Consider the following 22,479-nt stretch of genomic DNA (forward strand, 5'->3'; position numbering starts at 1 on the left):
TTAGAAAGGGATAGATAAAATTATGAAAGGCATAGAGGCAGGAATGTTGTTTCTAATAGTAGGTTGAGACTAGAACTAGGGGACATAGGCACAAGATTTGGGGGGGTGAATTTAGGATGGGAATGAAGAGCAACTGGTTTTCCCAAAGACTGGTGAATCTGTGGAATTCTCTGCCCAATGATGCAGTGGAGGCAACGTGAGTAACTATAAGATGAGGTTGGATATATTTTTGCATTGTAGAGGAATTAAGAGTTATGAGGAAAAGACAGGTAGGTGGAGATGAGTCCATGGCCAGATCAGCCATGCTCTTATTGAATGGTGGAGCAGGCACAGTGGACCAGATGGCCAACTCCTGCTCCTATTTCTTATGGAACCAGAGGAACCAACACATTCGACCACTGTTATACCACATTCAAATACGCTTGCAGTGTCATCTCACACTACATTTTGGAAAGACAATCACCTGGCTGTACCAGCATACAGGCAAAGACTAAAGAACAGAGCACCAGTGGTGAGGAACAAGAAGGTGTGGTTAAGGGAGGTGGAGGAGTACTTGCAGGACTGCTTCGAGTTGGTGGACTGGACATTATTTAGGAAATCATTTTAAAATCTGAATGAATATGCCACAGTTGTCACTCTCTACATCAAGGCCTTTGTGAATCTCTGTGTGCCTTTTGAGAACATACCAGACATATCTAAACCAAAAGCTTTGGATAAACCAGGAGATTTGTATTCTGCTGAGAGATCTGTGGCACTTAAGACTGGTGATCCAGAAGTATACAAGAAGAAGAGGTATGACATACAGGAGGCTAATTTAAAAGCTAAGTTCAATTCCGACTGAAGTGAGAGGTGGAATTGGATGCACGTATGCTCTGGCAGGATTTGAAGGTCAATTCATCCTGCAAGGTGAAATCTAACATCATGAAACTGTAAAGACAAGGAAATCTGCAGATGCTGGAAATTCAAGTAACACACAAAATGCTGGTGGAACACAGCAGGCCAGGCAGCATCTATAGGGAGAAGCACTGTCGATGTTTCGGGCCGAGACCCTTCATCAGGACTTCGAAGGGTCTCGGCCCAAAACGTTGACAGTGCTTCCCCCTACAGATGCTGCCTGGCCTGCTGCGTTCCACCAGCATTTCGTGTGTGTATCATGAAACTGTGTTGCTTCACTCCCAGACAAGCTCAACAACTAATGCACACTTTGAAAGAGGGAATAGGCCTACACCTGTGCGAATCCCTGCAGTATCTGCAGTATGTGATCTTTGTCATGGAGGCTGATGTCAAAAATTCTTTCAAGCAGGTGAACCTTCACAAGGCACCAGGCCTTGATACTGTATCTGGTAGGGCACTGGACACCCATGCCAACCAACTGGTGGGAGTTTTCAAAGACATCTTCAGTCTCTCTCTGCTGTTCTCAGAGGTTACCACCGGTTTCAGAATGGTGACAATCGAAGTAGCACCTGGACCTGCTGCAGTCTACCTATCACCACAACTGATCTCACTGGCTTTCCATTTGGCCTCGTTGCACCTTGACAGTAGCGATTCCTACATCAGGCTGCTGCTTATTGATGACATTTCAGTGTTCAATACCTTCATACCCTCAGCTATGAACAAGCTCAACAAGCTCCAAAATCTGAGCCTTTGTACATCCCTCGGCAATTGGATCCTTGTCTTCCTCATTAGGAGACCACAGTCAGTGCAGATCAGAAATAACATCTCCTTGCTGACAGTCAACACTGGTGCAGTTTAAGTAAACACAAAGTACACTGCAGATGCTGTGGTCAAATCAACACGTACAAACAAGCTGGATGAACTCAGCAGGTCGGGCAAGTCCTGACGTCCTGATGAAGGGTCTCGGCCCGAAACGTTGACTGCTCCTTTCAACGGATGCTGCCCGACTTGCTAAGTTCATCCAGCTTGTTTGTACATGGTACACTTTAAGGATGTGTCCTTAGCTGCTTTGCTCTCTCTACAATCGGTAACTGTGTGGCTAGGCACAGCACATGTGCCGATGACAGAACTATTTGTTAGCAGAATCTTGAATGGTGATGAGAAGGCGTTGCAACAACAACCTGACACTCATCGTCAGTAAGACCAAGGATTTGATTGTGGGCTTAAGAGAAGGGAAGTCGAGGGAACACCCACCTGACATCATCGAGGGAACACCCCCGGAAGGATGGGTTTTGATTTCCTGGGCGTCAACATCTCCTGAAGATCTATCCTGGGCCCAACATATTGAAGCATTTTACTGAGAAGGCACAACACAACTCTATTGGATTAGGAGTTAGAAGAGATTTGGTTTGGTACCAAAGACTTGCAAATTTCTACAGATGTACCATGGAGAGCATCACCATCTGGTATGAAGGGGGTGACTGCATAGAATTGGAAAAAGTTGTAGAATGTTGCAAATTTGGCTAGCTCCATCATGGGCATCTTTAAAAGGCAATGCCTTAAAAAGGAGGCATCCAGTATTAAGGACCCCATCACCCAGATAGGTCCTCTTTTTATTGCTGCCATCAGGGATGAGGTACAGGATCCTGAATACACACACTCATTGTTATATTTTTTGGGAACAGCTTCTTGCCCTCCACCATTATATTTCTGATGGACAATGAACCCCATGTACACTGACTCAAAATTTTTGTGCTATTTTTTGCACTACTTAATTTTTAAAATATAGTTTTTACTATGTAATGCAATTTACTACTGCTGTAAAACAATGAATTTCACGACATATGCCCATGATATTAAACCAGATTCTGATTCTCAAATAGCAGTAGCACTTTAATAAGTCATTTGACAGAGTGCCACATGGTGGGCTGGTTCAGGAGCTTAAGACATCTGGGATCCTAAGCCAGCTGACTAATTGGTTGAAAAATTGATTTGGTCATAAGAGCTGGAGGAGGTTGATGAAGTAGGTCCATGACCAGTGGTGCACTGCAGAGGATGGTGCTGGAGCCTTTGTACTTTGTGATGAATGTTAATGTATGGGAAATAGTTTGTATGATTGTAAGTGACACAAAAGTTCCAAAACTTATGGGTAACAAGGAAGGATATTTAAGGGTACAGCAGGATTATAGATCAAATAGAAGGTTGGGTGAAGCAGTAGCAAATGAAATTTAGTCCTGACCTATGCACGGAGGTGCAGTTGGGAAGTCAGTCATGGGTAGGACATGATTAAAAACTTTGTAACTGCTAAGTATGTTGACGAACTGGAGGACCTTGGTGTTAAAAGTGTTAACACAGGGTAGTTAGGGTGGTGAAGAAGGAATATGACATGCTTACCTTCATAGTTTATAGAATAAAATATAAAAGCTATATCGTTATGTTTCAATTTTACATAATGCTAGTTGGACTGCACTTGGAGTATTATATGAGGTTCTGGTCATCATACCAATGAAAGGATTTAATTGTGCTGGAGGGAATGCAGATGAGATTCACCAGGATATTGCATTGGTTGAAAGACTTTAGTCATGGGGAGAGATGGGTCGGTTGGTTAATTTACCCTGGAGACCGAGGAGAGGCCTTATAGAGGCTTTTAAAATTATAATTGGCCTAACAAGGTAGATAATTGGAATCTTTTTCCCTTCTAAGGATACAATAAGAAGAGGACATAGTTAAAGGTGAGAGGAAGGAGTTTTAAAGGGGATTTGGGAGATTGAGGAGGAAGAAGTTTTCTTTCCCACATAGAAAGTGATTGATATCTGGAACTGGCTGCCAGATGAGTTGGTGTTGTTGGATACAATCACACTTTAAGAGACATTTAAAAAGATATTTGAATTGTAAGACGTAGAAGGATGTGGAACATACACAAAATGCTGGAGGAACTCAGTAAATTGGGTAGCATCAATGGAGGGCAATAAACAGTTCATGGTTTGGGCTAAGAACCTTCATTAGGACTGGGAAGGAATGGGGCAGAAGCCAGAATAAGAAGGTGGGAAGGGAAGGAGATTAGACCAGGTAAGGGGTAAGTGGGGCCATACTGACATATTGATGAGATCAAAGTCATCACCTCATATTCTGCCTAGGTAGCCTCCAACCTGATGACATGAATATTGATTTCTCTAACTTCTGTTAATTTCTCCTTCCTCCCACCTTCTCTCTTTTTTCCGTTCTCCATTCTTAGCACCCACTCCCCCCTTTTCTTCTGCTCATCTGACCAACACCAACCTCTGGTTCTCTTTCTCCTTTCCTTTCTTGCATGCTCCACTGATCTCTCCATTAAGATTCCTTCTTCAGCTCTTTACCTCTTCCATCTACCTCTCCCAGTTCTTAATTCATCCTCTTTCCATTCCATTTCTTTCACCTGCTCTCATCTATCACCTGCCAGCTTGTGCTCCTACTCCCGCACCTCCTTATTCTGACCTTGTCCCTCTTCCTTTCCATTTCTGATGCATTCTTGGTCTGAAACATTGACTGTTTATTCTCCTCCATAGCTGTTGTTTGACTTGCTGAATTCGTCCAGCATTTTGAGTGTGTATCTTGTCTCCTGCTCACCTCACTTGGAACGTGTAGCGGTCAAGTGTTGTCCATTTTATCTGCTGATGGAGTTTTCTGCCATCATCCTTGTAGCAGTGTACATTCCACCTTTGGCCAGTATCAGGCAGGCACTGGAGGAGCTGAGCATCAGCTATCACAAAACAATGCACTCTGATGGCTTCCCTATCATTGTGGGGGATTTCAACCAGGCCAACTTAAAGAAGTCTCTGAACAACTACCACCAACATGTTACTGGAAGAGCTAACACACTTGAGCACTGTTAAACTACCATCAAAAACACTTACCATGCCATTACACACCTGCACTTTGGTAAGTCCGATCACCTGGCTGTACTTCTACTTCCGGCATGCAGGCAGATACTAAAGACCACAGCACCGTTGGTGAGAACCAAGAAGGTATGGTCAAGGGAGACAGAGTGCTTACAGGACTGCATTGAGTTGGTGCACTGGACAATATTCAGGTATTCATCTCTGAATCTGAATGAATATGCTACTATTGTCACTGACTTCATCAAGATCTGGGTGGACGAATGTGTGCCTTTAAGAACATACTGGAATGCCCAAGCCAGAAACTGGATGAACCAGGAGATTCGTAGTCTGCTGAGGTATAGATCTGAGGCATTCAAGACTGGTGATCCAGAACTATACAAGAAGGCCAGGCACAACCTATGGAAGGCTATTTTAAGAGCGAGATAGCAATTTCAGTTGAAGTTGTACATGCAATAGGATGCATGTCAGCTCTGGCAGGGTTTGCAAGCCATTACTTCCTACAACACGAAACCTAACATCCTTAGTGGCTGTGATCTATTCTATTACAAAGGCTCAACGGCAGCTACATTACATTAGTAGGAGTTTGAAGGGCCTTGGTATGACACCAGAGACTCTCAAAAATGTCTTCAGATGTACAGTACAGACAATTTTAACCGATTGCATTGCAATGCCACCTGGTTTGGAGGGGTGACTGCATAGGATCGGAAACATCTGGACAAAGTTGCAAACTCATGGGCACTAACCTCTCCAGGATAGAGGACATGCTCAAAAGGTGATGCCTCAAAAAGGCAGCATCCATCATTAAAGACCCCAAAACCCAGGACATGTCCTCTTCTCATTTCTACCATCAAGGAAGAGATACAAGATCCTGAAGATGCACACTCCACACCTTACAGTTACCTCTCCTCTACCATGATATTCCTGAATGGACATTGAACCCATGAACACTACTTCAGTACTTCTTGCTCTCGTTTTGCACTACTTGTCTAATTTAATGTTCTTTTTTGACACATAATACATGATGCAATTTATAGTTTTTATTATTATATATTTCAATGTACTGTTGCTGCAAAGCAACAAATTTCATGACAAATGCCAGTGATATTAATTCTGATTCTGAAGATTTCCAGCATTTTCAAGAATATAAAAGAATGTGGATCTAGTGTGGATTAATGGGATTTGTGTAAATGGGCAAAAGGTTTTGGCGTGTACAGACCAATATTTGTGCTTGATCACCATGCTCTTCAGCAAAGACTACTGGATTATGTTAACTATAAAAGGTGTTGACTGATTTGCCTCTTCTTTCTAATCCAGTGATGTCCCAGCACCAACTAATTGAAATTGTTTTAGATGGATTTAGGATTGAACTAACCATCTTCCAGTTAGTTATGGCTCAGCCATTTAATGCATACGTACATTTTTTGTAAATTTGTTTATTGCAATAATTGTTAATCTCCATTGCCTTAGAGTGAAGGCACACTTCTGGCAACAGGTTCATATGATGGATTTGCACGAATATGGACAAAAGATGGTGAGTAAACAACATTTACAACTAAAGGTTTTATTTGATCCAATATTATTTTTACCCCTTGCATTATTGTTGTGTGAGATATTCATATGGATTAGTTTTAGGTGACAGAAAAAGTGGCTATTTAGCCCATTGAATCAATGCCAGCTCTCACTTATTTCCTTTAGTCTATCCTCTCTCAGGTGTTGGTTGGCAAGGGAGAACTTAATGTTATTTTTGTGCTAACTCTTGGAAAGAGTAAAAAAGCCTTTCAACTGCTTTCATTGATTTTGTTTTTTTTAATGCCTAGTGTAGAAACATTTCACTTTGGCACCATTGCAATTTGATCTTTCTTTGTATGTTTATAAGAGCTTTGGCCAGAAAATTCCTTACCCCATGACAAATATATACCATCAGTATTCATTTGCTGTTTAATCTGGATTGTTAACGTAGATGTTAATGTAGCATATTCGCAGTTCAGGTGCATTGCATGTAATGATGTAGACCTGTAATGACATTACGTGTAGTGATATAGACATGTAATGTCACTAGATCCATAAACTTAGCTATTGCCCAAACATGTGGTTGTTTTATGAAGTAGAGTAAATTCAGTCCAAACCTGAATGTTGTTTAGAACTTGTTGTATGTTTTATATTTTGTAATCATTGATGGTTATCGTTCTGTTGGAGAAAAGCTTATTGCTGAAGATGGGTGGGTCGTGGACAGAGAGCAGAAAAGCTTTTACAGGGGTGTCCTCTGATCGAGACACTTGACCACCAACAGTCAGTCACCTTTCTTTGTGCTAAGTACGGCTCCATCCAGTCAACATTAATTCTACTAAATTTCCCATTGCTGCATTTAGTGAAGATCAGTACCATTGATCTTCTAGTTTTTGGATTTCAGTTTTCTTGTCTGTAGTTAGGCCTACAATAAGTAGCTGTTTGTCCTGCTAAAACCCAAACCATGCATGAATGAGAAGGCTTTGGTGAATAAGTACTGTTTCATAACACAGTTACGTTTCATCATGTGGTTGATTGATTATAGACTAATGGAACAGTAATTGGCTGGATTGTATTTAACTCTTGGGCATGGGTATTTTTCCAGATTTTTTTGAAATGTGTCAATACTGTGCCTGAATAGTTTGATCAGTGATGGTTCTTCTGCAGTGTTAAAAGCAACATACTGTCAAGCTCATAATGTGTTGTTTGCTCACTGTGCACAATGGAGTGAGCTCAATTTGCTGAAAAAGTCAGCTCCCTTGGGTGGAGGGTAACCTAATGGAAAATATGAGATGCATCATTCACTGTATTTTTCTGATAGAAAATGTTTATGGTGATGTACCTATACCATGGAAATTGTCAAAGACACTGAATTGATTCTTTCATTACCATTGGCAGGTAAACTCTTAATAGCTCATCCCTTCAGGACTTGGCCAAGGCTAAAGTAGCTGCTACTTCACTGTAAAAGTCAACAATGGAGAGCAAGTAACTCTTTGAGTCTGCTTTCATTCTTAATATTTATCTCTTTTTGTCTCTTTAAGGTAATCTTGCTAGTACCTTAGGCCAACATAAAGGACCTATATTTGCATTAAAATGGAACAAGAAAGGAAATTTTATTCTTAGTGCAGGAGTGGATAAGGTAAGATATTAAACTTCAGCTTCAGTGCAAGCAATTGCAAGTTCTTATTTAGGAGTTAAATTGACAGTTTTTATATGTACTTCATGCTACTAAATAGATATCTAACATGTATGTGGGCTATTTCTGGCCTGTATATTATCAAGCACACTTGTGAGGACTGGGTAGACTGCCGGTCTGATTGATCTGAACTTGCAGACCACCCACTGTACTGCTACTAAGTTTGGTTTTAATTGAGTATATTCCAGTAGCAGTCCTGCTTATTTGGTAGTCACTAAATCATCTGTCACTGTGCTTAATTAACAAAACTTACTCAAAAATTAACAAAATCAAGACATACGTGGAGAATTTGTATTGAGTATCAGGTGAATGAAAATATTGCCAGACCACATTTTCAATGACTTAGATTGGAAACTTGTAAAAATTATGGTGATTTATTTAAGGCCAGAGAATATACTTGGCAAAATTAAAATCGAGATCATGAGGGCATTTTCTTTATGGACCTTAATGCAAGTTCACTTTCAGAACTATCTTCACAAGAAATAAAACCTAATTCACATTAAGTTCATTTTTCTGTAATAAATACTGGACTTTGTCAATGCACTCCATAAATTTTTAGTTTTAACAGAAGAAAACTCTACATGTGGATTTTAAGAGTCTATGGGCTCTAGAGAAATGTAAATTTCAATTTACAGTTATGAAATGTAAGGTTCTCATGAACTAAGGTATAACCAATCAGAAAATTACTTAATGTAAAATAAACTTGGTTGCACTTGGCTAAGCTCAATTTGGAGAGAAGTCAAAATGAGAAAACTGGAGGATTTTGTTTTAAAATGGGAGTAAACATTGCCAAATGCTTAGGCATATTCTGGAAGTTGCTATATTTATAAATTTGGATAGAACAAATTCCATACTGAAATGCTAGTAGCATCAAATACTGAGCCTGCTATTAAGTGTCCTGAACTGGTAATGGCTTTTAAAAAAGATAATTTCCAGGAAATCATGGTGACAAACATCTGAAAATAACCAGGTAGTTAATTTTAGAATTTGTGCGTTATGTAAGTGACCTGTTCTATTTGATTAAACTAAAACATGTAAAAGTGATTTGAATTTACAGTCTGGCCTTCTTTGGCAAAACAAAATTGCTGCACACCACTGAACTAATCATTGAGTTCTGATTTTTGCAGACAACAATTATTTGGGATGCCCATACAGGAGAGGCCAAACAGCAATTCCCTTTTCACTCCGGTAAGCTTCCAGAAATTTTAGCACAGGATGTTCACTGGAGCTACTAAACATTTTTCCTCTTTGTTGAATAGTTGAATTATCATTTTTGAATGATGCATTAGAGATATTCATGAACTTTGGTTGAGGATTCTAACATTGCACATCTTCTCAAATCACATACTTTTCTGTTCAAAAGTGAAGAGTTCCTACAAATTTTCAAGGCTTCCTTTCAAACAGTTAAGCGATTTGTTGCAAAGATAGATAATTGTTAGAACTGTAGTTATAGAATAAAAAGTCAAAAAATTACTTCTGTGTTTGAAAATTCTTACATATAACAGTGACATTGAAATTAATCAGCATATATACAGGTAGTCCATGGAATGCATAAAGGAAAGTCTATAAACTGATTTCTCTGTTAGTCAGAAATTTCCGTTTGCTATAAGTAAGCCATGTCAGATATATATGTACTTGTTTATTTTTTCCAGTTCACTGAATAATCATCATAATACTACTCTTTATAAAACAAATTACTTTCAAATTTTGAGTATCAGCCCTGAATCATGGTCATGGTATAAACCATTTTATCTGACCAATATTGTTTGATGTTTAATTGCTTGATGTGCCTCTCTACCACCCCCCCCCCCACCCACCCCACCACAACCATCTTTTAAAGTGCTTACAGTTCTTGTTTTGCACTAGAAAATGATGCTGTTAAATTTTTAAATGTGATTAATTTACAAAATCAAAGAAACCCTGTAATTATCCCAAAAATCTGAAATTGTTAAACTAAGCCCATAATCAGCAGTAAGATGTGAACTTGCACAACTTCGGTGTGCTGTAGATTCCTATTTGTAATTTTTGGGGAAATCTCAGCAATCTCCTGATCTGCTTTTGGACTGCAACCAAGAATTTCCCGCCTCCATTTCTGCAATAGGGTTAGAACTTTTCATTTGTTTTATCTGTTGTAAAGTTTTAAGTACATGTTAAAAAATAATTAAAAATGAAAATTAATGTATTTTTTAAAAAAATGACAGACAATTTGGCAGCTTCCACAAATTAAATAGTCTTGAGTTAGTTGCCTGGCAATGATTATTGCTGATTGGCAAAATTAATAGCGATGCTTCAAAAATTTTAAATTAAGTATTGTGAAACTTTTTGAAGGCTGTAAAATGGAAAAAAATACGGAGCAGATCTTCCATCAATATTATTGCTTCTGTTGGCATACAACCACATTTTCCAGGAAAACTACCAAAATTTATTGCTGGTGTGGAGACAAAGCCAGCAGTGGCAATTTCCCTCCTGCCATCTATAATGGCCACAGTGGAAATAATTTGGAAAATGTATAGTTTGGGTGGTTGATGGTTGGGTTGAATTGTTCTCCGATCTTAGTAATTTACCTGCAAACATCTTGTCACCATATGAGAAGATATCGTCCGTTAATTAACCAAGAAGCAACCAAGCGTGTTGGCTTTCCATACATTTGAAATGTCTTGGAAATGATGGTCCAACTGCTCCAAAAACATAGAATTTCAGTTGGGCATAAGCCGGCAGCAACTTTGAAGCGAGTACTTTGCAGACCAAAATAATGAACCAAGCTATTGGATAGACCAGTGTGGTTTACAAGATCGAATGCGGGTACCGCAGCAAATGTCAGCCAAGCTGGGAGAAACTATCTGCAAGGGTCCATGAACATCAACTGGCTGTTCAGTGGCATGATCAACTTTCCTGTCTCTATCTATGAAGATTGAGAGAGGCACAAATTCAACTGGGCATCAGTGAATGTCAAAGTGCAGGCAAACATGCGACAGACACGAGAATTCCTAGAAGTATTGTTTTCCACCAACAATTCTGTAGACAGACAAGTAGACCTTGATCCTATTTATGAGCCAATGCAAGCAAAATTCCAAACCATAATGTGCAAAGTTCACACAACTAATCAGCAATGAGACTTCCTCCCTTCATCACAAATGAGTTTCTCTAATGATGACCAATGAACTGATTAATAATTATATAAAGACCAAGCATTCAGAGAATGTATAGATGGATGGATGTCTGGTTCTTCGCTTGCGAAGGTCAGGAGGGAAGAAGAGTCCTTGGGAACGATGGCACGATCTTTGGTGACTGTAGAGGCCAATTCTGGATCAGCAGACTCTGGAGCAGTAGGGACAGCTAGGATGTGGGTGCTTGGGTATTAGGATCCTTCCTGCATCTCCTCTTCAGCAGTTGCTCTTCCAGATTCCTCAAAATTCCTGGCTGCTCAGTGGATCGTTGGTGTCTGTCACAAGCCAACTGCTGCCACTCGATGACCTCAGTATTAGCCTGCTGCTTAAGTTGATCTTTGTACCTCTTGCGCAGGGTACCACGATCTGTCTTGCCTTGAGAGAGTTGCTTTCGGTAACCTGGATGGAGTTATCTTTGCGGGACACGTGGCCTGGTCAGTGAAGCTGCATGAGCAGTAAAGTGGCTTCAGTGTTTGGAAGTTGAGCCTTCTCCAGGACGTCGTCGTTGACGACATGATCCTGCCAGCTGATACCCATGATGGAGTGGAGGCGGGTCTGATGAAAGCGCTCAAGCAAGCGGATATGCTTGCAGTACAAGACCCAGGCTTCGAAGCCATATAGCAGTGTTGTGGCGAGGGCAGCCCTTTACACCTGGATTTTTGTGGACAGATGCAACTGGTGGTTCTTCCACACGTTTCTGGAGGTGCTTGAGGGATTGCTGGCTCTGGCTCTGTCAACACCCGTTACTACTATAGCAAACATTGGAGATGATGCTGCCCAGGTAGGTGAACTGCTCAACCGTGGTGGGAGAGTGGTTGTCAATGGTGATCCAAGGTGGGTTGTAAATGCCACGAGGCAGTTTCAGGAGGGGATCATTGTTTTCTTCACACTGAGTGTTAAACTAAAAGTCCTTGACAGCGCAGTTAACAGCACACTGTTGACTCTTCGTATGGTGATGAAACATTTGCCAAGATTCAGAACAGCTCAACCCAACCAATGGTCATAGTTGTCAGGCTGGGAAATCAGCTTGTATATCAGTGCAGTGCAGCAACTTAATTTTAAATGAAAGTGAATCATTGGCTACTGGGAGAAGTACAGCTTTTTTTATTGGATTCAACTACCTTACTTTATATCTCTTTTTAAAAGGGATATTGTTACGTTAATTTGGAAGCCTTGTGCTTTACTATGCTACACTAACACGCTGTGAGCTGAGCTACCAAATGAAGTCTAGCCAGGGCTACTTCGGAAGACGTTATGGTTTAACCACTGGCAGGTGATCTGAGAGCAGTAAAAGCTGTCTCCTCTTTAGAATTTACTTTAAGTTATCCAGCTTTAATCATTGGTAGATAATTTTGGTTTATAAATCAATGTATAATCAAAATTTAATTAAAGAAAATGCATGGCGGTTGATTCATAATCCGGACTCCTAAATAGTTTGTTATAAGTTTCCAGAACAGTTATGGCAGGGTTTTTTTTTTGAGAAAAGTAGACTGATACAGGTTTCTTTGGTTAACTTATTTCCAAATACATATTTGAAGTCATTTTGTTAATATTAAGCTTGCCTTTGTATTGTAACAGTTGCCATACTGACGTGTGCATCCAGGAACTTCAGATAAATACTATCCAGAATGGGAGAGATTTAGTTATTGTTTGCTTTGTAACGGTGTGATGGTGATCATTTCAGCCCAGAAAGTTTTACAGGGAATGAAGAACTTGGAAAAACTAACAAGAGGAGTATAATGTAGATTTTCATCAATGTTTGATCATGAGTTGGTGGTATTTTTAGCAAATCCAGCTGATTTATCTTTTAGTTTTAATTATTCTTAATTAAAATCGTGGAACTCTAAAATATAGAAACGGGTCACTCAAGCTATCTAGCCCATGCCAAGCTGTTATTCTGCCTTGTCCAATCAACCTGCACCTGGACCATAGCCCACACATCCAAGTACAAGTTGACCAACACACATCTGGAATGATTGGAACTTGTTAGGAAAGGATTAAATAGATAAACTCTTCTGACCCACTTAATGATCACCTCACCGTTGGATAATAAAAAACACAATGACAAATGAAAAGGAAGAAAAAATTATATTAGTACAGTACAGGAAGATACCTTACAAGCTATCTGTATTTACTTACATCAGCAACTTGGCTATTGCCACTGCTAAAGTAAAGGGTTGGATTATACAACTATGCAGAGTTCCATGTCTAAAAGTGGGGCCATCAGGATAGAGAGTTCTGCACCTTCGCTGACGTGGAGTTTAAACTATTTTATGAGAACTTTATCTCATCGTGAAGATCTTCCATCTTTCATTGTTCTCCTTAGACACATCTGTTGTTTTTTTGATTCTCTGTCAGCAAAGAACTGGAGCAACTTTACTTTTTTGTTTCTTATGCAAGTTGCATATGCTTTTCACAGACACACCGCTGTCGAGTTTTTTCAGAACTTCCACTTTATCTTGTATAGATAATGTATGGTGTTTGTACTTTGCACCCTGAGAAACACTTCCTTTATCCAATAAAGACATGACTGGGGCTAGATAAGCACAGATAATAAAAATAAAAGCAGAATAAAACAGAGAAATTACTTGCTTCGTTTAAAGACTGTGCCAACAGCTATTTTGCTAATGGCACCACCAAAACAGTTGCGATGGGTTGGCGCAGTGATGTGGGAAATTTGAAGCTAGTCTGGCGAAAATTGTGTCCTAGCCGCAATCGAACTGGATTACTGATTGCCAGATTCTCACTGGTCGACTTGTACTTAAATTTCTCTTAAATATTATTGGACCTTCAACCAACACTTCCACTGGCAGCTTGTTCCACACTCACACCATTCTCTGAGTGAAGTAGTTCCACCTCAGGTTCTCCTTAAATGTTTCACCTTTCACCCTTCACTGTTAACCTACTGCAATTCTTTGAGGAAATTACAAGCAGGGCATATAAAAGAGATGCAGTAGACATGATGTACTTGGATTTTCAGATGGACTTTGACAAGGTGCTGCACATGAGGCTGCTTAGCAAGATAAGAGCCCATGGAATTACAGGGAAGGTACTAGTGTGGGTGGAGCACTGGCTGGTTGGCAGAAAACAGAGTGGGATAAAGGGATCCTATTCTGGCTGGCTGCCAGTTACTAGTGGAGTTTCACAGGGGTTGGTGTTGGGACCATTACTTTTTACGATGATTTGGACTATGGTATTAAGGGGTTTGTGGGTAATGTTGAGGAAACAGAGCCTGCGGAGAAACTTGGATAGTTTAGGGGAACGGATAGAGAAGTAGCAAATGAAATACGATGTTGGAAGGTGTATGGTCATGCACTTTGGAAGAAATAAACGGGCAGACTATTATTTAGTTGGGGAGAGAATTCAAAATGCAGAGATGCAAGGAGACTTGGGAGCCCTTGTGTAAGATACCCTAAAGTTTAACCTGCAGATTGAGTCGGTTGTGAAGAAGGCAAATGCAATGTTGGCATTCATTTCTAGAGGTATAGAATATAAGAGCTGGGATGTGGTGTTGAGGCTCTCTAAGGCACTCGTGAGACCACATTTGGAGTATTGTGTGCAGTTTTGGGCTCCTTATTTTAGAAGGGATGTACTGACATTGGAGAGAGTTCAGAGAAGATTCACAAGAATGATTCCAGGAATGAGAGGGTTACCATATGAGGAACGTCTGGCAGCTCTTGGGCTGTATTCCCTGGAGTTCAGTAGAATGAGGGAGGATCTTTTAGAAACATTCCAAATGTTAAAAGGCCTAAACAGATTAGAAATGGCAAAGTTATTTCCCATGTTAGGGGATTCCAGGACAAGAGGGCACGACTTCAGGATTGAAGGATGTCCTTTTAGATTTAAGATGCGGAGAAATTACTTTAGCAGACGGTGCTAAATCTGTGGAATTTGCTGCCATGAGTGGCTCTGGAGGCAGAGTCATTGGGTGTATTTAAGGCAGAGATAGACAGGTTCTTGATTAGTCAGGACATCAAAAGGTATGGGGTGAAAGCAGGGAAGTAGGGATGACTGGATAAATTGGATCAGCCCGTGATTGAATGGTGGAGCAGACTCAATGGCCTTTTCCTGCTCCCAAGTCTTATGGTCTTCTGATCTCCCTACCCAACCTAGGTGAAAAAGGCCTACTTGCATTTACCCTATTAAATTGTATTTTTATCAAATCTCTTCTCATTCTCTTACACTCCAGGGAAGAAATTCCTAACCTAGTCAACCTTTCCCTATAACTCAGATACTCAAGTCCCAGTAACATCATTGTAAGTTTTCTCTTCACTCTTTCGGTCTTATTGATGCCTGTCCTGTAAGTAGGTGACCACAACTGCACACAATACTCAAAATTTGGCCTCACTAACGTTTCGTACTTCTTCAACATAACATCCTAACTCCTGTGCCTGACCTTCAAGGAATTATGACTCTGTATTCCCAAATCCTTCTGTTCTACTACCCTCCTGAGTGTTTTACCATTCACTGTGTAAGTTTCACTGTGGTTTGTTCTTCCAAAGTGCAACACCACACACTTGTCTGAATTAAATTCCATCTGCGATTTTTCAACCTATTTTTCTAGCTGGTCCAGATCCAACTCCAAGCTTTGATAGCCTTCTTCTTGTCCACTACACCCCCAGATGTGGGTTCAGCTATAAATTTGCTTATCTGGTTTACCTCATTATCATCCTGATTATTAATATAGATGAGAAACAACAGTGGTCCCAGCACCACTCCTGCAGCATACCAGCCTCTAGACACAAGCCTCCATTTAGAAAGGCAACCACTCTGGTTTCTCCCACTAATCCAATATTGAATCCAGTTTATTACTTCATCCTAAATGCCAAGTGAATGAACCTTTGGACAAGCCTCTATGTGGGACTTTGTCAAAGTGGACAACATCCACTGTGTTTCCTTCTTCAACCTCCCTGCTAACCATCTTGGAAAAGCTCTATGATGGGTTAGACATGACCTATCATGCACAAAGCCATGTTGACTATCCCTAACAGCATCAGTCTATCCAAATACTTGTATATCCTGTCTCTTAGCATAGCTTTCAATAAATTACCCACTACTAATGTCAGACTTACAAGCCTATAATTTCCTGGTTTGTTCTTAGACCTTTCCTTGAACAATGGAACAACATTAGCTATCCCCCAGTCGTTTGTCACCTCACCTGTGTCTAAGTACTTTTTAAATACCTCTTCCAGCACTACTGCAATTTCTGTACCAGCCTCCCACTAGCCTCAATAATTCTTTACTAAGAATTATTTTAATCAACTATTTGATCAAGAAGACACACAAGCAACATTAAGTGGTAGAATCTTAAGGTATTCTGATTACTGATTTGGTGTTCAGATTGTACGGTCGGCCCTCCTTATCCACGGGGGATTGGTTCTGGGACCCCCACAATACCAAAAAACAGAGGTGCTCAAGTCGGTGGACTTTAGGACCCTGCGGAGCTCCGGACCTTATTTAACATGGCTTAGTGCGGTGGACTTTAGGACCCGGCAGCTCAGGACCTACCGCCCAGCGTTTCTGTTCTGGAAAATAACCATGATTGAAAATAAAGTGGAAATAATAAAGCCATCGGAAAGAGGTGAAATGCCATCAGTCATTGGAAAAGTGTTAAGCTACAGTCGGTCAACAATCGAAACAATTTTAAAGGTTAGAGTGAAAATAATGGAGCATGTGAAGGCGCTGGCCTGATGAAAGCTAGAATTATTACTAAGCAACGTAGTGGTTTAATTATTGAAATACATATGTTTCTTAAGTGTTTTATATGCATAGAAAGGTAAAATATATACTATATATTAAGACAAACATATGACTGACGCTAAATAATACCAGATGTACCTGTTCCAAATTAGAAAACTTCTGTTTTTTTCAATTCCTGATCTGCAGTAACCCGTGCACATCCTCCCGTATGCTTTAACTCATCTGTAGATTACTTATAATACCTAATACAATGTAAATGCTATGCAAATAGTTGTTATATTGCATTGTTTAGGGAATAATGACAAGAAAAAAAGGTCAGTACATGCTCAAACAAATGCTGGAGAGAGAACTAACGTGTTTTCCCGAACTGCGGTTGGTTGAATCCGTGCATGTGGAACCCGTGTATAAGGAAGGCTGACTGTATTTCAAATTTTAATCACAAACCGTTTACGAAAAGAAGCTTTCTAATCTCATGAGAAGTTTCAACCAGCTATTAATCATCATTAATATTTTATCAATTAGTTAGTAAAAGTGTTAATTGGCATTTCCTCTCTCCTAAATATTTCTGCATATTTTTGATTTTATGGTTAGAAACCTGAGTTTGAATTTATCTTCTTTTTCAGTGTTGTAGGATTGGGCCAAATATTTCTATGTGGGTGTAGTATGTACTATTTACCAATATTTTTCTCTTCTCTGCTTTATATTTACAGCCCCAGCACTAGATGTTGATTGGCAAAGCAACAACACATTTGCTTCTTGCAGCACGGACATGTGCATCCATGTCTGCAAACTCGGTGCAGATAGGCCTATCAAGACATTCCAGGGACACACGGTAATGGCTGTCCAGTTTTAATTTTATTGCCATTTATTTTTCCTAAAAGCACTGAATAAATGTGGTATTGATCAATCAGATTTAGTATGTAATAGTAACTTTTCAATGATGATTAGCTGAAGTCAAAGATACAGTACCTGTAAAAAGTATCAATCCCTTGGAAGTTTTCATATTTTCTTGTCTTACAGCATTGAATCAACAGTGGATTTGATTTGTCTTTTTTTGACACTGACAGACAGACATACTTTATTGATCCCGAGGGAAATTGGGTTTTGTTACAGTCGCACCAACCAAGAATAGTGTAGAAATAATGCAATATAAACCATAAATAATTAAATAATAATAAGTAAATTATTCCAAGTGGAAATAAATCCAGGACCAGCCTATTGGCTCATGGTGTCTGACACTCCGAGGGAGGAGTCGTAAAGTTTGATGGCCACAGGTAGGAATGACTTCCTATGATGCTCAGTGTTGCATCTCGGTGGAATGAGTCTCTGGCTGAACGTACTCTAACCAGTACATTATGGAGTGGATGGGAGACATTGTCCAAGATGGCACGCAATTTGGACAGCATCCTCTTTTCAGACACCACTGTCAGAGAGTCCAGTTCCACCCCCACAACATTACTGGCCCTACGAATGAGTTTGTTGACTCTGTTGGTGTCTGCTACCCTCAGCCTGTTGCCTCAGCACACAACAGCAAACATGATAGCACTGACCACCACAGACTCAACAGAAACAGAAAAGACTCTTTCGTGTCAAGATGTAAACAAATTTCTACAAATTGGTCTAAATGTACAGTTATTAAGCAAAAACTAATTGAATGCATAATTATTCACCCCCTTCAAGTCAGTATTTAGTAGAAGCACTTTGGCATCAATTACAGCCTTGTCTGCGTGGATAGGTCTCTATCAGCTTTGCACATCTGGGCACTGCAGTTTTTCCACCATTCTTCTTTACAAAATTGCTCAAGCTCTGTCAGATTGTATGGGGATCGAGCGTGAACAGCCCTTTTCAAGTCCAGCCACAAATTCTCAATTAGATTGAGTTCTGGACTCTGACTTGGCCACTCCAGGGCATTAACTTTGTTGTTTTTAAGCTGTTGCTGTGTAGCTTTGGCTTAGTGTCATTGTCTTGCTGGAAAACCAATCCTCTCCCAAGTCACAGTTCTCTTGCAGACTGTATCAGGATTTCCTCCAGGATTTCCCTGGATTTTGCTGCATTTGTTTTACCCTCTACCTTCACAAGCCTTCCAGGGCCTGCTGCAGTGAAGCATTACCACAACATGATGAAGCCACCATCCTGCTTCACAGTATGGATGGTGTGTTTTTGGTGATGTCTGATGTTAGGCTTATGCCAAATAAAGCATTTAGTCTGATGGCCAAAAAGCTCATTATACCACAGAACCTTTTTCCAAATGACTTCAGTGTCTCCCACATGCCTTCTGACAAACTCTAGCCAAGATTTCATGAGAGTTTTTTTTTCAACAGTGGCTTTCACTGGGCAACTGCTGTATGCACAGTCTCTCCCATCTCAGCTACTGAATGTTGTAACTCCTCCAGAGTTGTTATAGGTCTCTCCGTGGCTTCCTTCAGTCGTTCCCTTCTTGCATGATCACTCAGGTTTTGAGGATGGTCTGCTCTCGGCAGATTTACAAATGTGCCATATTCTTCGCACTTCTTGATGATTTACTTTTCTATAATCCAAAGGATATTTAGTGACTTGGAAATTTTCTTGTATCCATCTCCTGACGTGTCCTTTTCAATAATCTTTTCATGGAGTTGCTTGGAGTGTTCTGTCTACATGGGGTAGTTTTTGCCAGGATACTGACTCACCAGGAGTTGGACATTCCAGGTACAGGTGAATTTTTGCTACAATCAATTGAAAAACCTTGACTGCACACAGATAATCTCCATTTAACGAATTATGTGACTTCTAAAGCCAATTGGTTGCACCAATGATGATTTGGTGTGTCGTATTAAAGGATTTGAGTACTTACGCAATCAATTTTATGTTTCATATTTGTAATTTATTTAGATCATTTTGTAGAGATCTGTTTTCACTTTGACACGAATGAGTCTTCTTCTGTTGGTCAATGTCAAAAAAAGTCAAACCAAATCCACTGATTCAATGTTGTAAAACAATAAAACATGAAAACTTTTTATAGGCACTGTACCATTTGAATAGTGAATGAGTTTCTGATTTTGTTTCAATGACCCTTTTTGAGTATGTAGGCATGTGTGTGGGTGTATACACAAATATTTTATTGTTAGTTGAGCCTCTGAATCAACTTATTGCAATTAGCTATTTATATTTTGTAGTGGTTTCTCATTTGAATGGTTCCTTTTGCATAGTCCTGCAGAATCTCTGCATCCACTGCTTTTGCAATCAATAAAATACAATGCTTGCTTACAGTATTGGCTGAGATTGACATTTCTCTTTGAGAAAGCTTGAAAATTAGGATTCATTGTTCAATACTTAAATTCATGTTGGTTTCCCAGTTGAGTGCTATCAATAGTGCACTTTGCTTGCAAGCCTCTCTGTATTAAAAATGTCTCTGAACATGAAATTCTTAGTAATTTTTTTTGAACTAGGGTATGAAATTCTTTACTCACGGGTTATAGAATAAAGGTTTAGCTAAAGATGCAGGAATGTGATTTTCTTTTTGATAACAGGCACCACTTATTTTCTTTGCAAAATGGTTTTTGAAACATAAAATTTGATTGGGTTGAACAATACCATAGCTCATTGTTCAGGAAAGGAAATATTTTGCATTTGAAGTTTAATTGTAAAACGTAGGTTTTCTTTGGAGGGTTTACTTGGCTTACTTGTACATAATCTTAAATTCTGCTTCCAATTGCCCATTGATGATGTCATTGAATGTAGTGTTTCATAAGGAGAGCAAGGTAGCAGGAAAAAATGGAAAGATTGGGGGGAGGTAGAGGTACTTTTATAAGTGAACTTTACCAGGTGACATCCAATGTTATCAGGTCTTGCAAAATTATTTATTTTGAGCTTATTTTAATATTGCATAAAGCAGGAAGACTACAATTCACTTTAAGCAATATGGAATTATGGTGCAGATGTTATCTGGTCCACTGAATTGTGTGCCAGTCCCAGTAGAATGGTTCTGCCATTCTTTTATATATTTTATGCTCAGTTGATGCATGGGATGATGTGCTGGCAAGGAAGCCCCTCCCCTCCCCCGCGGAGCCAGCATTCTATCTAACCACAGCTGATGTGGGGAAGACTCTAGATAGGGTCAACCCGCATAAAGCGGCAGGCCTGATAACATAGCTGGTTGGGTGCTGAGGTGCCGTGCAGCCCAGCTAACGAAGGTTCTAACAGACATCTTCAGCATCTCTCTGGAACGATCCACTGCCTCAGACTTCAAGATGGCCACCATCATCCTGGTATCAAAAGGAGTGACAGTAACTTTCCTCTAAGATTATTGTCCAGTGGCACTGACCTCAACAATAATGAAGAGCTCTGTTCGACTGGTTATAGTTTACATTAAATCCTATCTACATTGTGCCCATTCTAGTTCACTTCTTGCTCAAATTGGCCCTCTGAAAATGGTGCCTCATGTGCCAGATGGTGTTTATTGGCGTGAGCTTGGCATTCCTCAGAACCTAGTGGGTACATTGCCCTCATTGGGCCTCAGCACCTCTATTGGATCCTGGACTTCTTGACTGAAAGGCCACAATCAGTCCATGTTACAGAAACATCTCCAGCTCCGTCTTGGGCTATGTGCTCAGATGGCTGCTGATGTATGACTGTATTGCTAGGATCCAGTTTCAACCTTATCATCAAGTTTGCTGATGACACATCAGCCTCATCAACAACAATTATGTGATGGCGTACAGAGAGGAGGTAGAATGGTGCAAACACAACAACTTGGAGACTCATTGTGGACAAGATTAAAGAGGTGATTGTGGACCTTGGGAAGATGCACCTGACCACACCTCACTGCATGTACACAGCTCCTCTGTGGAGAGATTTAGGAGCACAAAGTTTTTGGGAGTCTCATCTGGTCTGTCAACATCACCTTATTGGTCAAGAAAGCATAGCAGTGTCATCACTTTCTGAGAAGATTGAGGCAAGTGAGCCTCACCCCTCCATTTTAACAATTTTTTTTTACCTGTAATACCATCAAGAGTGTCCTCACCAGGTGCATCATCATCTGGTATGGGAACTGCAAGACATTTGACCGCGTGACCATGCAAAGGATTGCGAGGACTGGCAAAGGGTCATTGAGGTCTCCCCTCTCTCCACCTATTACATATATATATTAATCAGCAGTGCTATGTATGCACAGCCCTTAGCATTGTCAGTGATCCCTCACATCTGTCCAACAACCTCGTGTTTTTATCTCATCTCCCCCTGAATATTTTTTGCCCAATTTTTTTTTAAGTGGACCCCAGTTCTTGAACTGTTTACTAATCTGAACAATTTTGTTTCATTTACCGTTCCTGACCCTGCCGTGACTTCAAAATATTGATTCGTTTCTGCATTGATGTTTACTTGTTTATGTATATTGTGAAATAAATGTCTTGGATCACTTCCTATGATGCCCATGATTTGAGAGGAACATGTATATTTCAAAACAAAAGATAAGAACAAATGTAAAAAATTATTGTATTTCAGTCAGAGGGGTTAATCGATGGAACAGTTGTAGTGAGAATTTAAAAACACTTAGTTTTAAAAATTATTTTAAAATAATTTAATGAACAAATATAAAATACATGATTTAAAATGAATGGGAGTAATGTAAGTGATATTTGGAATTGGATTTTGTGTTAAAAGG

At 39.9% G+C, this 22,479-nt stretch overlaps 1 protein-coding gene across 3 annotated transcripts in view; it reads left to right on the forward strand.

Moving 5' to 3' along the window:
- tbl1xr1a (TBL1X/Y related 1a) overlaps nt 1-22,479 on the forward strand; it is a 151,392-nt gene that overhangs the window by 105,928 nt on the left and 22,985 nt on the right. For all 3 annotated transcript variants that reach the window (XM_059946105.1, XM_059946092.1, XM_059946098.1), the window contains 4 exons: nt 6,240-6,303; nt 7,820-7,917; nt 9,102-9,162; nt 17,552-17,673. In XM_059946105.1, coding sequence (XP_059802088.1) covers nt 6,240-6,303; nt 7,820-7,917; nt 9,102-9,162; nt 17,552-17,673 — 345 coding nt within the window. The remainder of the gene's footprint in view (nt 1-6,239; nt 6,304-7,819; nt 7,918-9,101; nt 9,163-17,551; nt 17,674-22,479) is intronic.

This window comes from Hypanus sabinus, chromosome 2 (genome assembly GCF_030144855.1).
Source record: "Hypanus sabinus isolate sHypSab1 chromosome 2, sHypSab1.hap1, whole genome shotgun sequence".
Taxonomy (NCBI): Eukaryota; Metazoa; Chordata; class Chondrichthyes; order Myliobatiformes; family Dasyatidae; genus Hypanus; species Hypanus sabinus.